General features: G+C 43.5%; 1 protein-coding gene across 4 annotated transcripts in view; it reads right to left on the bottom strand.

Moving 5' to 3' along the window:
* adgrl3.1 (adhesion G protein-coupled receptor L3.1) overlaps positions 1–15163 on the bottom strand; it is a 297007-nt gene extending 281844 nt beyond the window's left edge. For all 4 annotated transcript variants that reach the window (XM_007905934.2, XM_007905930.2, XM_007905931.2 and 1 more), the window contains exon 1: positions 15008–15163. In XM_007905934.2, the coding sequence (XP_007904125.1) occupies positions 15008–15134 (127 nt within the window). In that variant the 5' untranslated portion in view covers positions 15135–15163. The remainder of the gene's footprint in view (positions 1–15007) is intronic.
* Positions 15164–17772: the final 2609 nt, after the last annotated feature.

Below are 17772 nucleotides of genomic sequence, written 5' to 3'. Positions count from 1 at the left end.
GCTGGAGCAAGCTGAGTGCAGGCAGCGGGTGGGAAAGTGGGGGGTGTAAGCAAATTGGATAGGTAGGGAGGTGTGAGGGCATGAAGGGATTTGAAAATTAGTGAGAGGATTTCATGATACTGAGTACAACATGCAACATATCTACAGGTTAAAAAATACTAATTAATGCTACCAAAGCTCTTCCCTTTAGAAGCTGAGGATATTAACCTATATAGTGCAGGATACATCTGGCCTCATAGTCCAGATAAAAAAAGTCTTCCTTCACCCATCCAATTTTTCCACCTTTTCCGAAGGTCCTAACTAATCCGGAGATATTTTTCCAAGGACATGATGGTCTCATGGTAACTTCTTATGTTATTTGTCATGTAGGAGATTCTACATGTGTAAGCTTAATTTCGCAAGTTAGTTACCCATAGGAATATCATATGGGAGCTCAGGCCCGTCCTCCACTGATCGCCACACACAGCTATTTTCCGGGAACAGTTGCTGGATAGTGACCAGATGCACTGACTGACGCTTCCCCCCGCTGGGGAGGGGTGGTTTTGGGGTTGTGAAATGAGGTAACTGGGGCCTCCTTGGCGGTGAGCTGGCTCCAAGGTGAAGTTTTGGACAATAGAATATTGTAATCGAGTCAACCCTCTGTTGTGCTATCAATGCTATCAGTAGTCTGGTTTCTGAGCCAGGCAATCTGCAGTACTCTAATGAGGACAGTCAGCATGGTTTGTCAGCATGGCCAAGGGAAGCAGCCCAGTCACGAGAAGCAGGGATTCTTCCTACTTGGATCCTGTTAAAGCCAAAGTGCCAACAGGCAGGGTGCTTGTCTCTGAACAAGCAGAGGAAAGCTTGCCAAATGGTGTTTGCAATGACAACATTGATGATATTAGCAGGTTAAACCTGCCGCACACTTTGGGGTCCCCAAGCCCCGGCTCAAGCAAACCTGTGCCTAATGCTACCTATCCAGATTTAGATAATCAGGGTGCATTCCTCCATGACGATTGTGCAGATTAAATCAAATTCCTTTGTGCGTGAATATATGACCTGGCAGTCTGGTTTGCTTAATTTTCAGCACGGTGATGGGTTTTCTACATATGTCAGACACCTGGTTGATGAAACAAAAATCTATGGGGAAAGTAACCAGCAACAACAACACTTGAATATTATATCACAGGGAGAAACTTAGTTGGTATTTTTTCAGCACTCTCCATTCTGCAACACATGATATTGTTGTGTGCACACAGCAACCTTGATCACGCTTAAATCAGCATCTAGATTACACCCAAAAGCCCAACGCCAATATGTTGCATTCTGAAAATACACTTCACACATTGTCGTACTCCTCAGCTCATGTGGAACACATTCCACTCAATTATTTCAAAATAAGCAAACGTGGGCAAATTGAAGTGGAACTCCATCTGGTTGCCATAAACTCTGCACTTGGAAGCTCCTCCCTGCTACGAGCTCCCACTCACTGGACTTAATAGTAAATGTTAAATCCATAAATCCATTGATAATAATAATAATAATAATAATAATAATCCTTGCATTTGATATAGCGCTTTTCACGTCGGGAGGACCACTTAAAAAAGGTCCACGCCACCTTGCTCGCCTGTCATAATAGCCTCATATATTCCCACAAGAGGACCATGTGGTCAGTGAGGGATGGAGAGGTGACTTGTGGTCAGTGAGGTTTAAAATTGCTGTAGCATATTATTCTTTGTAGAATAACATTATTAACCTGTTGGATACACAATCTTTTTAAATGCTGGTGTTGGCTCACTTGCACAGGGCATCGGTGAACTTAGTAGCCGTGACGAAGCCCTGCAAGTTCTTTTTAAACCCAATGTCTGAATCCAGGATGACTCCATTGTAACATGCCTTACTGTTGTGCAAATCCGTGGGTGAATCCTACAAAATATACAGTCAATTCACTTTATAGTCTTTTCTGTGAAGCGCTTTGAGACTTCTCGAAGACATGATAAGGCTTTATATCAAATGCAAGGATTATTATTATTATTATTATTATCATTATTATTAAAGTGGGTGGCCCACGGACCTGTGAGAGCAGTTACTGGCTTATCTGCAATGCTGCATATATGGAAAATACGGCATTTCCTGGAAATAAGCATTCATTAAGCATTCCGAGACCCTACCCGCATCAAGGGAAACTATATAAATGCAAGTTGTTGTTTTTGCTGTTTTTACATTTGCAGACAAGCCAATAACCTCACTGCTGGGTCTGTGGAACACCCGCTCTACAAATGCCTATTTTTACAGGAAGTGAAGTCAGCGGTGACCTTTTTTTTAAAAAACAGGAAACCAGCTTTCCCAGCCCTGTGGTTCATGCTCACCTTTCATCCTACCCCCTCCCAAAGGTTTAGTTCCTGATTCTAGAATTTATCAGCAATCCTTATTCCAGTTTACAAGCCTGGGCTTTGAGCCATTTTATATATACACAAAATTCAACTAATTCAGAACTCTGCCGCCAGGATACTCACCAACGCAAAACTCCGTACCCCCATCACATCATCCTTGCCAGGCTCCACTGACTCTCAATTACTGATCAGATCGATTTCAAGATCCTGTTACTCGTCTTCAAATCCATTCATGCCCTCGCACCTCCCTACCTATCCAACCTGCTTAAACGCCTACTTCACCATCCGCTGCTTCCACCCAGCTGACTCCGGCCTGCTGTTTGTCCCTCAACCTCTCCACTCCACTATCGGTGGCTGTGCATTCAGCCACTAAGCACCCAAATTCTGGTAACTCTTTCCTTCAATCCCTCCACCTTGCTCCCTCCCTTCCCACCTTCAAATACTGCCTAAAGATCTTCCCTTTTGATCGTGCTTATGGTCCTATTCCCCCCTCCCTGTTCCCTCTCCCCAGGCTCGGGGTCATACTCCAATACTGTGAAGTGCTCCGGGACATTACCCAGAGTGAAGGGCGCTATATAAATGCAAGTTATTGTTGTTTTTGTTAATGTTATTGAGCGTGGACACAAGCTAACCTCTACCAAATCCTAGACACTGTAATTCATGTGTTCAAGTCATGCATTCATAGGAGACCACTGTGTATACTGCAAAGGGGGGCAAAATGGTGGGTCGATTATCTGGAGATTCACAGACATCAAATTGTATGTCTTTTTTAAAAAAATACTATGTACAGCAGCAAAAAAANGAGATCAGGCACGCCCAATGTGATCTGGCCCATCTGTGACTACTTGCTTTAATATAATATAATTACAGCATTTTCCCTCTAATACTGAATGACACAGCTGCAACAGACATGTTGGCTGTGAGAATGCAAAACACTACTTGGGCTCCAAGAAATCTGGAAAAACAATTCTTTATCTGGTTTTGTTAAGGTTGGAAATCAACAAGCTACAGAAACACTACACCATCTTTTGCAAGAGATGTAAACCAAGTTCTAGTCTGGCTGATATGAATACAGGCCATGGATTCAAAAGTGACTGGAGCAAAGGGTCTTTGTTAGGGAGCTTGGTAAAAATGCGGGCAAGCATTAAGTGAGGTGCCTCAAAGGTCTGTATTGGGAACACTCTCGTTCCTTATAATAATAACATAATAATAATCCTTGCATTTGACATAACAACAACAAGATTACATTTGTATAGCGCCTTTCACGTCGGGAGGACGTTCCAAGGCGCTGGACAGTGTACAGCATTTCAGACCTGAGCTGGGGTTAGGGGGGGAAAAGGGCGGGGAGGGGAAGGGGGGTGGCTGATGGCATGGTCGAAGAAGAGGGTCTTGAGTGGGGGAGATGGGGTCACGGAGTTTGGTGCGGGAGAGGACACGGGCTGCAGAGTTCTGGATTATCTGCAGCCTGTGGAGGGAGGAGTTGGGAAGGCTGACAAGCAGGGAGTTTGCATAGTCGAGCCTGGAGGTGATGAAGGCATGAACAAGAGTTTCAGCGGCCTGAGGGGTGAGGTAGTGGCGGAGTCGGGCGATGTTACGGAGGTGAGGGAAGGCAGAGCGGGTCATGGCCTGGATGTGGGGAAGAAAAGACAGTTAAGGGTCGAACAAGACACCTCGGTTCCTGACTGGCTTGGTGAGCTGTAGTGAGCAACCATGGAGGTTGATGCTGCCAGAGCCTGAGGTGCAGAGGCGCTGGCGCGAGCCATTCAGGAGCGCCTCAGTCTTGTTCACATTCAACTGTAGGAAATTTGCCAAAAAGTCCTCATCCAGGACTTCATGTCCGACAGGCAGTCTGTCAGGACAGCAGTGGTCCTGGAGTTGAGGGTGGAGGCAGAAAGATAGAGTTGGGTGTCATCCGCATACATATGGAAGTTGACCCCATGTCTGTGGTTGATGTCACCAAGGGGGAGCATGTAGACATTAAAGAGGAGAGGGCCAAGGACAGAGCCCTGAGGGACGCCAGACGTGACAGTGCGGGGGTTGGAGGAGAAACTGTTAGAGGCAACAAAGTGGAGACGGTGAGAGGCCTTATCACATCTTCAAGCCATCTCAAAGCACTTCACAGAATATACTGTGAACAACAACAAGATTACATCTGTATAGAGCCTTTCACATCGGGAGGACATCCCAAGGCGCTGAGTAATAATAATAATAATAATCCTTACATTTGATATAGCGCTTTTCACGTCTTCTAGACGTCCCAAAGCGCTTCACAGAATATACTGTAAAGTGAATTGACTGTATATTTCTGGGCAAACACGGCAGCCAATTGCGCACAGCAATGTTCCACAAACAGTCATGGATTGAAAATGACCAATTTATTAATTGTTTTTTTTTGAGGGATTAATATTAGGCGTGTGGAGTAAGGAAAGTTGCCCAAGGTTTCACTCTGCCTGGAATTAAACTCAGGTCTCTCACTTGCAAAGTGACTGCTCTAACCACTGAGCTACAGGACTTCACAGAGTAAATGGATTGTATACTTTGTGTGCGAAATGCGGCAACCAATTGCGCACAGCAGTGTCCCACAAACAGTCGTGGATTGAGTGACCAAATTATTATTATTTTATTATTGTTTTATACATCAATGACCTGGATTCACACACATGTTGTAAGATATTTAAAATTTACAGATGAACTCAAATTGGGTAGAAACTGAGGAAACAAAGGAGGCAGCAGTGGTCTTACAAAGAACTGGGTTCTATATATACATGGGCCAATAACTGGCAAATACAATTTCGTACAGATAAATGTAAGGTACTGTTGTATGTACTTCATGGAAGGGATAAATAATTTACCAAGGGGGAAACTGAAAGAGATCAGGGTGTTAGTTGACTCATTACGTACGCACCATGTCAAAACAACGTGAAGCAATAATAAATAGGACAAATAGAATTCTGGACTATATTAGCAAATCAGTTGAGTTTAGAGCCCCAGATGTCATATTCAGGCTGTATAGTTACTCCAACAAAATATACAGCCAATCCACTTTACAGTATGTTCTTCGAAGCGCTTTGAGACGTCTGGAAGAAGTGATCCCATATCAAATGCAAATATTATTATTTATTATTATAGTGCTCTGGGAAGGACATACCTAGAGTACTGCATACAGGTCTGGTTACTGTGAAATAAAGGGGTTGCTCATGCCTTGATTTTTTGGGGTCAGTTGCTATGTTCCCTCTAATTTTTAAATTAAGAATTCAAGATCCTGGTCCTCACATACAAACCGCTCCATGGCCTCACCCCACCCTACCTCTGTGACCTCCTAACCCCCTACCAACCCGCCCGTGCCCTCCGCTCAGCCGGCTCTGGCCTGCTCCACGTCCCCCAAACCACCTGCCCTATCATTGGCGGGAAAGCCTTCAGCCACTCTGCCCCCAACCTCTGGAATTCCATCCCCCGGTCACTCTGCCTCGCCCCCTCCTTAGACTCCTTCAAGTCCCACCTCAAGACCCTCCTCTTCGACCATGCCATCGGCCATCCCCCTTCCCCTCCCCTCCCTTACCCCCCAACCTCAGCTTGGGTCTGAAATGCTGGGACGTCCTCCCAACATGAAAGGCGCTATACAAACATAATCTTGTGGTTGTAATTTTTAAAGGCTGTGCGCTGCCGTAAAAAAAGTGCGCAGCACTCAACAGACTGCTGTGCTGCCATGCACACACGAGGGAACAGTGGTCAGTTGGGTATCTGACACATACAGAAAACCATCAATATGCTTACGATGATTCAAACCAAACAGTTAAATGCATCCCACCTACACATGGAAATTCCTGAGATATTTATTGGAATGGAATCCGAGGAAGAGGAAGTATATAGATAAGGAAAAGAAGAGGCCAAGGATGGACCAGCCCAGGGTACCCCACAGGTGACCGGGTGGGGGCGGGAGGAGAAACCATTTGCCGAGATGAAATGGAGGAGGTTGGTTAAGTAGGATTCAAACAATGCAAGTGCGGTCCCATTAAGGTGGATGAGGAAGGAGAGGTGATGGAGCAGGATAGCGTGGTCAACTTCGTTGAACGCAGCACAGAGATCCAGGAGTACGAGGAAGCAGAGGTAGCCCTGGTCACAGATAGAGAGAATGTCATTTGTGACTTTGACAAGTGCTGTGTCTGTGCTGTGGGCAGTCAGGGTGAAAACCAGACTGCAGGGGCTTGAGGAGGGAGTGGAGGGAGAGGTGTGACCGAAATTGATCTGCAACAATGCGTTCCAAGACTCTGATAAGAAAGGGCAGGTTGGAGATGGGACAGTAGTGTGAGAGATTGGCGGGATCGAGGGTGGGTTTTTTGAAGAGGGGTGTGATGACAGCGGTTTTATGGGAAAGTGGAACAGATCCTGAGGAGAGAGACTGGTTGACCATGTCGGCCGGCAGGGAGGAGAGAAGGGGGAGTTGAGTGACCAGCAGCTGTGTGGGGAGGGGGTCAAGCCAGGCAGTGAACTTCATCTGGGTGATTGTGGTTGAGAGGCATGAGAGCGAAATGGGAGCAAAGGAGTGTAAGGAGGGGGAAGTGACAGGAGCCGTGGTGGAGGGAGAAGGGAGTATGGATGGTCTGGGTGGGGTGGAAGGGGACATGGGGTGGGAGGACGATGCATGTTTTCAATCTTTGAGTCGAAGAAGTCTAGGAACAATTTGCACTTGGCATTTGATGTGATCTGGAGGACACAATACAGCAGATCTGGAGGACACAAGTTTAATGTTGTAAAGGGCAATTTCAGGGTGGACACCAGGAATTTGTGCATTACCAAGAGTGTAAATAACTGGGCCAATAGAAAAGTGCAGCAGCAATTTTTCCGCAGAGTCTGCTCAAAACAACAATCCTCCACTAAAAACCTGTACAATCTTTATTCGATGCCTTCTGTGCCGTTACTATGGGGGGAACGGCTCAGGATGCGCATGTGCAGTGCAGCATGAGCAAGAACAACAAAACATTACATTTACACAGCGCCTTTCACATCGGGAGGGTATCCCAAGACCCTGGCCAGTCAGAGATTTGGATCCGAGCTGAGGGGCCGGGGAGTAGATCAGGGGGCATGGAGAGTAGTTGTAGGAGGGTGGCCGAAGGGGAGGGACTTGAGACAACAACAACTTACATTTGTAAAGCACTTTTCATGTCGGAAGGACGACCCAAGGCCCTGGACAGTCAGGGATTTGGCTTCACTCACCACGAGGCTTCACTGTTCTCTCCTCTATCCATATGTGTGTTGTCGGTTTGAGAATGACTCAATGTGACGGTGTCTGTGTGTATCTCTCTCCTCTATCTGTAGGTGTGTGTGTTTGTGAGTGTGTTCTGTGAGTGTGTGCTTCTCTATGTCTGTGTGTGTGTGTGTCTCTCTCTCTCTGTCTGAGTATGTGTCTTTCTCCATATCTGTGTGTGTCTCTCTGTCTGTCTGTGAGTGTGTGCCTCTCTATATGTCTGTGTGTGTCTCTCTGTCTGTCTGTGAGTGTGTGCCTCTCTCTATGTCTGTGTGTGTCTCGATGTCTGTGTGTGTCTCTCTCTCAGGTTGTGAGTGTGTGCCTCTCTCTATGTCTGTTTGTGTTTCTCTATGTCTGTGTGTCTCTCTCTCAGTCTGTGAGTGTGTACCTCTCTGTGTCTGTCTCTCTATGTCTGAGGGTTCAATGTCTGAAGGAGAATCCTCCCCGGGCTCTCCCTCAGACTCTCCAAATCCATGCGCAACTTAGGTGTCAGGTTTGATCTCAGCTTTCCTTTCTACCCCACATCCTTTTCCTGACCAGGATCGCTTTTTTCCATCTCCATTACATTGCTCGCCTCTGTATATACCTCACAACCAAAGTAGCCAAACCCCTCATTCACGTCTTTGTCACTTCCCACCTGGACTATTCTACTGCCCTCCTCACTGGTCAACCCAGCTCTATCGTATACAAAATACAACTAATTCAGAAATCCCCCACCCGGATTCTCACCTGCACAAAACTCCATGCCCCCATCACACCAACCCTTGCCAAACTCCACTGGCTCCCAATCACTGAACAAATCGTTTCAAGATCCTCTAACTCGTTTTCAAATCACTTCATGCTCTCTCATTTCCCTACCTCTCCGATTTGCTTATCCCCTCTACTCCACCATCCCTGCTTCCACTCGGCTGGTTCCGGCTTCCAGTTTCTTCCTCACCCCTCCACTCCAACATCAGTAGCTGTGTCTTCAGCCACTACACCCCGAAACTCTGGAACTCTTTCTCAATCCCTCCGCCTTGCTCCCTCCCTCCCCACTTTCAAATCCTGCCTAAAGACCTTGCTTTTCGATAGTGCTTACGGTCACTTCCCACCTCCCTGTCTCCCTGGCTCAGGGTCACTGTCGAGCTCTTCGGGATGCTACCTTGCATAATGGGGGCTATATAAATACAAATTATTGTTGTTGTTGAGTGTGTCTCTGAGTGTGTGTGCGTCTCTCTCTGTCTATGAGTGTATGTCTCTCTGTGAGTGTTTCTCTCTGGGTGTGCACGTGTGTGTGCTGTGTATGTGTGTCTCTTTATCTCTTTGTGTCTGTGAGTGTCTCTCTCTTTCTATCTACGTGTGTCTCTCTCTTTCTCTGGCTGTGTCTGTCTCTCTGTCTGTGAGTGTGTGTCTCTCTCTGGGTCTGTGTGTGTGAGTCTGTCTGTGTGTGGGTGGTGTGTGTCTCTCTCTCTCTTTGTGCATGCCTGCTTGTGTGTGTGTCTCTCTCTCTGGGTCTCTGTGTCTGTGTGTGGTGGCAGCCCTCTTGCAAACCTACACCTAATACTCTAAAGTTACCCACAATTTTTGGCAAATATCTCTGCAATTTTCTAATGGCTCTGGTAATCAGCACCTGGAGCACATTCCCAGGAACTATGGCTGAAGCCATCAACAGTGTGCTGCTGTGATGGGAAGACAGTAGTGGGTATTCTGGAAGCATGAGATCAAATAGGCAGAAGGACCTTCTTCATCCAATCCAAATCCTGTGGCACTATTTGAAAAGAAAAGAGCTTTGTTTCCTGGCGTCCTGGCCAACAATCCTCCAGATTAATTAGTCATTCACCTTCAGGCAGTTTGAATGAGCTTGGCTGTGCAGTAAATGCCTGCCATGTTCATCTACAAAATCAGTTCCTACATTTCACATTAGAAAAGAATGTGAAAGAAGATCTTATGGTGCACATTGCAATGAAGTGACATCTCCAGAGACCGATTTATCTTAACTTTGATTCAGGTGGCATTTGGGTAGTACTGGCAGCAATAAAATGACCTTGCGTGAAAATCGGGTCAGAAAAAGTAAACTCCAGAAAAGTAAACTTACAAGAATTGAACAACTACTGAACAACTTCACCTTCGGTCATCTTTCCCTTCTTCTCTATCCGAGCCCCCACACTCAGTTCAGGTACCCAGCTGCCATTGTCAAGAGCTTAGAAACATGAAAGGTGCTATATAAATAGTAAATTGTTCTGTAAATAAGCAGTTTCTGTAAGCAAACACAGTAGCAATAAAATGGAGATTTCAGCAGCTATCTCTGGCTTTCCCTACATTTCCAATTGAGGTGATAAAATATTTCACTAAAAAATATACTTGGAAGTCCATTAAACAGAATAATGTAAATTCAAGTAGGTAATGTAAATTAACCCTCCATTCAATCCACTTTTGGACCACTACTCTTTATATTGTTGTCATCAAGCAGCATTAGAAATAAGATTGAAATCTCCCTTCTAGTCATTCAGCCTTGAAATGTTTCTGCTGCTAAATCTTAATTCACCCTCACTAAAACACTAAGATAGGCAGGTTGACCAGAAGAACAATAAAGTAGGCTGAGTTCTTCAGACAGATGACATCCATTTTCCATTGCAAAATAAACAAATCCTCGCCGAGCTGAAATTATATTATTCAAATACTATTAGATTATCCATGACTGTTTGCGGGACACTGCTGTGCGCAATTAGCTGCCGAGTTTCGCCCGCAAAAAAGACATAGTCAATTCACTTTACAGTATATCCTGTGAAGCGCTTTGAGATATCTAGAAGACGTGATGAGGCGCTATATCAAATCCAAGGATTATTATTAGCAATATTTAAGGTAAACTTCCTCTGCAGTGCACTGTAATTTCAAATATTCTTAAAAATTCTAATATGGAATGTGATAATTATCATAGTCAATAGTCTACAATAATCAGCATTCAACACACGGGTGAATTCATCCCCCTCCAACACACTTAAACTGTGTTTGCCTTAAACAATAACACAGTCACTACACTTTACAGTATACCCTGTGAAGTACTTCCAGTCATCTTCCTGACATGAAAGGCACAAAATCAAATGCAAGGATCATTATTATTGCAATGCTTTTTTAAAAAAACTTCTAAAGAGAAGCCAAGCTCGGCTCAGTGGGAGCATGCTTGCCTCTGAGTCAGAAGGTTGCAGGTTTGAGTCCCATGTCAGGGAGTTGAACTCACATAGTCTAAAGCAGTGCTGGAGGTGCCATCCTTCGGATCATAAGTTAAAACGAGATCCTGTTTGACTGTTCATGTGGATGCTGACTCCCTACCAACCTGCCCGCTCCCTCAGTTCAGCAGGCTCCGGCCTGCTCCATGTCTCCCACCCAACCTGCCCTACCATCGGTGGCCGGGGTTTCAGCCTCTCTGCCCCCTCACTCTGGAACTCCATCCCACGGTCCCTTCACCTCGATTCCTCCCTTGCCTCCTTCAAGGCTGGCTTCAAGACCCTTCTCTTCGATCATGCTTTTGGTCTCCCTCCCACCTCTCTGCCTTCCCTCACTCCTACACCCCCATGCTCGGGTCCCGATCCCTGACTGTTAAGCGCTTTGGGACATCCTCCTGACGTGAAAGGCGCTCTATAAATGTCATTTTGTTGTTGTTGTGGATGCTAAAGATCTCATGGCACAATTCGAAAAGGGAAGGGAGTTTCTCCTGGTGTCCAGGCCAACAAAATAAAAGTGATCATTAATTTTATGACTGTTAGTGAGATATTGTTACGTGCGAAATTGGCTGCCAGGTTTCCCCACGAATACACAGTGACTCCACTTCACACTGTATCCTGTGAAGTGCTTTGGGATGTTCTCCCAAAATCAAAAACACTATATAAAATACAAGGATTATTATTAAAGTTAACTAAGATGGACACACACACAGACACACAGACAGACAGACAGACAGACATGATAGGACAGGACATACAGAACACCTGTTTTGGAGGGGTAGAGGGGGCTGAGAGAAAAAATAAGGAAAATAAGCAGTTATTGTTTATTGACTAAAGCAACTATTTTATAAGATTCTCTTTGTATCAAAAATGATTATTTCAGAGCTTCGGAGGAGATTAACAAAGTGACAGGAAAGGGGTGGGATTAGCAAAAGGGCTGGAACAAAAAGGTGAAGCAGTTAAAGAACTAAAATCATCTCCTCTTGATCGGCAAAACAAGCATTGTCCTCTTTAGTAAAATAGGAACTGCAGTTAAAATACTATGAATCAGATCAGTTCTGTGGGGTTTTAAAATGTAACCACTGAAAAGATTTTAAAGTATTTCAACACTTAGAAAATTAAATTTCAGGAAATGAATAACGTATATAATGGAGCTATTCCAAAGAGTGATCCAATCACGGAATCACTGACAACCGAACGATTGCAGCTCAAGTGATTCATTCAATCATTTGAACCGCTTGACTACATTAAATTGGTCACTTAAAACCACAACTGTTTGTGGGACACTGCTGTGTGCAATTGGCTGCCCTACAAAATATGCAGTCAACTCACTTTACAGTATATTCTGTGGAGTACTTTGAGATTTCTCGAAGACTTGATAAGACTATATCAAATGCAAGGATTATTATTATTACTACTCTCAACTTATTCCACTCAGCTTTACTCTACATTCCTTCCATTCAATAGATTTATTCCATTTAGCGAGTGAAAGTGCTGACACCCACTGCCAACACATTCGCTCTGAGTGCTAAGAGTGTGTTATTGATGTGTGATTAAATTCACACTGAATTCTGCCATCATTACTGCAAGTTTACTGAGGAAAATCTGAATTCGATCGTCAGACAATCTAAAGACAGGATCATTTTTCAATGTTTTGACAATGACAAAAATCCAATCATTTTTGATCTACCAATGTGACAATGTTGAAGGGCTTTCACACATTGATGATAGCTTATAATAATAATCCTTGCATTTGATATAGTGCCTTATCATGTCGTTGCGACGTCTCTAAGCACTTCACAGAATATACTGTAAAGTGAATTGACTGTATGTTTGTGGGCAAAATTTTATTTTGAAGGAATTATTATGGCCGGAAAAACGATCCGCCAATCAACTAAAAACTGGGGTTCCTACTTACTGCTAGGTAAACAGAAGTGTGTGGAGTAAGGAAACTTGTCCAATGTTTCGCCCTGCTGGGAATCGAACACAGGTCTCTTGGTTGCGAGGCGAGTGCTCTAACCACTAAGCTACAGGAGTCCACAAGGTTTGCGAGTGGGAAGCAATGCTTGATTACTTGTTCCTGCTCCCCCCTGAATTTCTCCCCAATCTTTCAGAAAGGGCAGTGAGACAAGGCAGAAGAAGACTGTTATCCCAACCAAGTGGCTATTCTTGATGTAGCAATCTGGGTTGTGAATGCCTTCTCTAAATCTCTTATGTGAGCATCATGAGACTTTACTAAACATCACAAATCAACACATTAATAGCCCTGAAATAAAAATCTAACTGCAGAAACTACAGGGGCGGGCCACTTCCTTTAATTTTTCAGGGTATCTCGGCATTTAAATTAATGTTGTGGCTTACTTAATTGGGCAAGTGTAAGTTTACAGGAATAAAAGGAAGCCAGCAAGAATTGCTCAATTTTCATCAGCGCTGACATCACTCCTTTACACAGCTTCTCCCAGCATCTGATTGCTTGTGGGGAGTATGTAAAAAAAATTGAATTTGTATGTTAATAGATCAGTGGACTTTCACTTTACATCCAAGATGCCTGAGGACTGAAACTAAGCCTTAATGCACATTTGATGTCGTTTTTCTGAGCTTTCATCTGAGCATGAATCATACCCTTAGTATCAGCTGTCATTGCTGGCAGACAAGAGACTGAATCAGGGCACGTTGCTTGGAAAATAATGGCTGCTTGACAGACTGATTACAGTGAATTAATCTGAGATCAAGGGATTCAGGTGACAACATCAAACCACAACAACAGAGCTCAAGCAGTTCATAACTGTCATGCAAGCTGGAGCAACAGACTATAAAGAATAGCCAGAAATGGGTGGGGGGTGGAGCGGGTGGGGAGAAAGAGGTTTTTCCACACCAGAGATGCGTGGTCTCATTCCAACACAGGATGCAAAGACTATCACATATGGAAATTATTAAAAACCCTGATATGCTCCAATGTGCAGCTCGCTAATGCCAGCAGACCTTTGCTATTGTTGTACTTTAAACAAACAATTGGTTTTTGACCAAGCGACCCTTAGCATAGCACCAATTCACTGCAGAGGACATATGGAGGGCACTCCTTCAGTAATTTAAAGTTGTTTATCTCAGCAATGCTGTTTGTGAGTAAGGAAAACATAGAATGTGTCACCAATCCCAAGATCTTAACTGACACCTCTGTTAGACCTCCTCACATCAGCGCTCACAGATATCTGGGAAGACTGGTACCTGTGCTTCTACTTACCATTGGTCCATGGGGTAGGTGGGAAAGCAAAAGATTCATTTATACATACGAACGTAAGAACATAAGAAATGCTAGATGAAAAAATGACCAAGGTCCATCTTGTTCGCCTTCCACTTTCCTGGCGGTCGCATGCACATATGTCCCTAACTACCTATGTACTATATCCCAACATGTTATTTCCTAAAAGAAAACTATCTAATCTGTGATGAAGAAATCAACATTTCCTGGTTCAACCGTCTCCCTAGGGAGCCTGTTCCACAGGTTTACTGCTTGCCCAACATAGCAGGAAAAAGCATGTTCACATGTGAGAGAACTGAATGTCAAAATCAACCAAAAAAAGCAAAGAGTATAAATAAAGAAAAAGGAACATGCATTTGGCCCATCAAGGCTACTTAGGGGGTGAGGGAGGTGTTCAACTGGTTGCTTCTTTTTAATCTTTCAGGTTCTTCTCTCATTGTCCAACTCAAGTTACCCTCTTAAATTTGCATTTTCTCTGCATCTCAGCATTACAGAATCCTGGATCCTATCCCCCTCAATCATTTCACCATTGAGAAGAAGATCAGCTCCTCCAATCTTTCCCCATTACCAGAGCTCCAAGTTCTGTTGTCAACCAAATCACTCTCATGGTGAGCTGTTACAATTCTTCAACACTTCGGAAAAGATTCGATGCACAGATCTGGTCTGCTGTTGCTTCCAAATCAAGCCTGAAGATAAGAACTTTCCACATATCTGCATTTTAATTTTTTTTAAAAAAGTACTGCAGACTAAGTCTGAGTGAACGTTTGGACCTCAAAGGTATTGAAGAAAGCTTTGGATATTTTGACTGCACGTTGGGATCTTATTTACTGTACATCGGGCGATACAATTCAACTTGAGTATCTCCTTGACCTTCAATGAAATGGCTCAGAGGCTTTCATTTCCCTATGTGTAAAAATATCTTGGAACTTACCAGTCACTGCTGCTGCTCCCACAAGCAGTGTCAGGAACAGCTGTGGGGTCCACATGACCGTACAGAAAGGTCCAAATGCTTGGCAAGCGTTGCCAGGTGAGCTCCAGGCACGGCTTCTACGCCACATTCCTTCAGTCACCTTGATTGCTCGTTTAAAACTGGAAGAGAAAAACAGAGAAGACTCGATCATCAAAGAGAAGCGAGGAGAATATTAACAGCACTCCCATCTCACTCAGTTTTGGATCAAGGTTAAATTGAAAAGCCGCTCTGTGAAATATACAACAATGATGATCAATTGAACAATCGACCCTACGTTTTCAATCATTTGTCTGTGTTGCAAGTCAAAGGGGATCCCCCAAGTTTCCGCACAAAAGAAATATGCGTGGAATAATCACACACTCTTTCTTTCACAAATGCAGACAATCTATTCCAGAAATTGAACCTCCCAATTATTATGAGGAAGTCCCCTATCTAGTGAGAAGCTGAGTATCCGCAGAGTCTGAAAACATTTGCAGAAATATTAACCAATAAACGCAGTTGTACATAAATTTGCTGGAATCTGGTGCACATACAAAGCAAGGGACCAGAAGGAAAATTGGCTGTAGAAAATCTCAAAACTCACTGCCAAATGGAAAGGAAGTCCTTGTAAGCATACAGCTATGTTGAAAATCTGTACACTCCACAGCCAATCATCCTTTGGAGGTATAGACCACCCATATACTCTCCTAGAGAGAGGCAGAGGAAGAGATACACACACAAAGCACACTCATACAAATATGGACTATGATTCAGGGCTATTAACCAACAACCTGCACACATCAGCAAAGGTTACAGAAATGAGTGACACGAAAATCCACAGCTGTTACACACTTCAGTTTGTTTCTCTCATCTGAATAGAAGTTCACTTTACATGGTCAGCACAGAAGCCCTTCATTTTCTGAAGCAATTCAAAAAATAAAAAATCACTAAAACATCATACTTTTGCTAAGTTAAACTCTCTTTGAAACAGAATCCTAATATTTGGTCCAGTCACCATAAAACACTATGGCAGTGAATGAAGATAATGTTCTTCACCACAGAAAACAAAAACAAGCTGGTTTGAAACAGTTCAAGCCCTGATGCTCTTTTTGCATTTCCAATGGCCAGTTGAGGCACTGACATTTGTTCTGTGTTCTCATTAGTGGAATGATGACATGTTGGGAGCGTAGAAAGGCATGGCTGATTAAGAAAAAAAGTGATTTGAGGGGAAATATACCAACAGTGCCATAACCCTTAATATCGTTCAAAAGCTTAGCACCATTTAGTGTTCTCCTCCAAAATGCAGTTTGGAAACTGACCACTTAATACGCATCATTAAGCGTTACACTACATTCTTGATCGCAAACTGTTTTAAAAATAGAGAGGTCTTCTGCAATTTTGGGGCTAAATCGATGAACTCACTCAGGGAAAACACTGGAGAGACAGATGAGTCCAGGAAATGTTGTAGAACGGGTTCGTTAGATCACAGCTAAGAATACTGTGTCCAGCTTTAGTCACCCCACTTCAAGAAGGATATCAGGGTGAGAGAGGATGCAGAAGAGATTTTCTAGGATGACACCAGGGATGTGAGTTGTTTGACCTAGGTGCAATAGGCCCATTTTCAGTGGAGTAGAGAAGGTTAGAGGATAAATGATTTAAAATTAAGAGTCGAGAGGGAGAAATCATTTCCACTGGTCGGTGAGTCAGTGACCAGAGGGCATCAATTGAAGGTAATTACCAAACAAGCAAAAGGCGGAATTATTTGGAATTTGTTTAAAAATTGGGTTATTAGGATGTGGCACGCCCTGCCAGATGTGTTGGTCAAGACAGAATCCATAAAAGCTTTCAAGAGAAAACTAGATACATATCTAAAAGGGAATAATTTGTGGGGTATGGTAAAAGGCAGGTAAATGGGATTGAATGGATTGCTTGTTCAGAGCCAGACAGACACAATTGGCTAAATTAGCTGCTTTGCTGTAAACGTCTATGTTGGTGCTGGAGCAAAGAGAGCTTTATTCTATCACTAACAGAGTTAGACCCACAATAGTTCTGCTGGATACACACACCAGTAATCAAAATGGAAATGTGTTTCATTTCCAGGATTAAAATCTCTAAACTTAATGAGTAACTAATAATTCACCAACCTAAAAGGGAAGGGGGAAAATAATTTACCAAAGGAAATCAATGTCACTTAGTTTGAGCAAGTAAAGGTTTTGACTGACAGCAGCCCTTGCAAAGTGGGAATGTGCTCCATTTTCCAACACTAACATGTCTCCTTTACCTAAGTACAAAGACCACAAGAAACAAAACTGGGAGAAAAAGAAAATAAATAAAGGGAAAAAATGGCAGTAGTTTTAAGCTTTTGCCATTTATGAGCAATATTGGTGTCCTCCTTTCTATTGTCTGCAATTGTGTTTTTTCTGAGTCAGAACCAAGATTAATTGTCACCCAGAAATGGCTTTTCAACCAATAAAGTTTAACACTTTGGTCCAAATTTGCAATACATTGAATTAACACTAAGTACATGGAAGCCTAAAACACGTACTGAAATAATAGCCAAAGCACAGTATTCAGATATTAAATTTCCAAAGGTGAGCAAAGGACAAAGAAAAAAAGTTCTCCAATTTTCCTGTGGACTCGAACTAAATCAACTGATCATTGTGTCTCAAAACAAACCATCTTCATTAAACTAAACAAGATAAAATATTGCAAGCTGCCCAATACTGGGCAATACATCCATCATGCTG

The sequence above is a fragment of the Callorhinchus milii genome, unplaced genomic scaffold (assembly GCF_018977255.1).
Source record: "Callorhinchus milii isolate IMCB2004 unplaced genomic scaffold, IMCB_Cmil_1.0 Scaffold1, whole genome shotgun sequence".
NCBI classification, from domain to species: Eukaryota; Metazoa; Chordata; class Chondrichthyes; order Chimaeriformes; family Callorhinchidae; genus Callorhinchus; species Callorhinchus milii.
The sequence above is the reverse complement of the archived record's forward strand: the minus strand, read 5'-3'. Positions and strand labels throughout refer to the sequence as shown.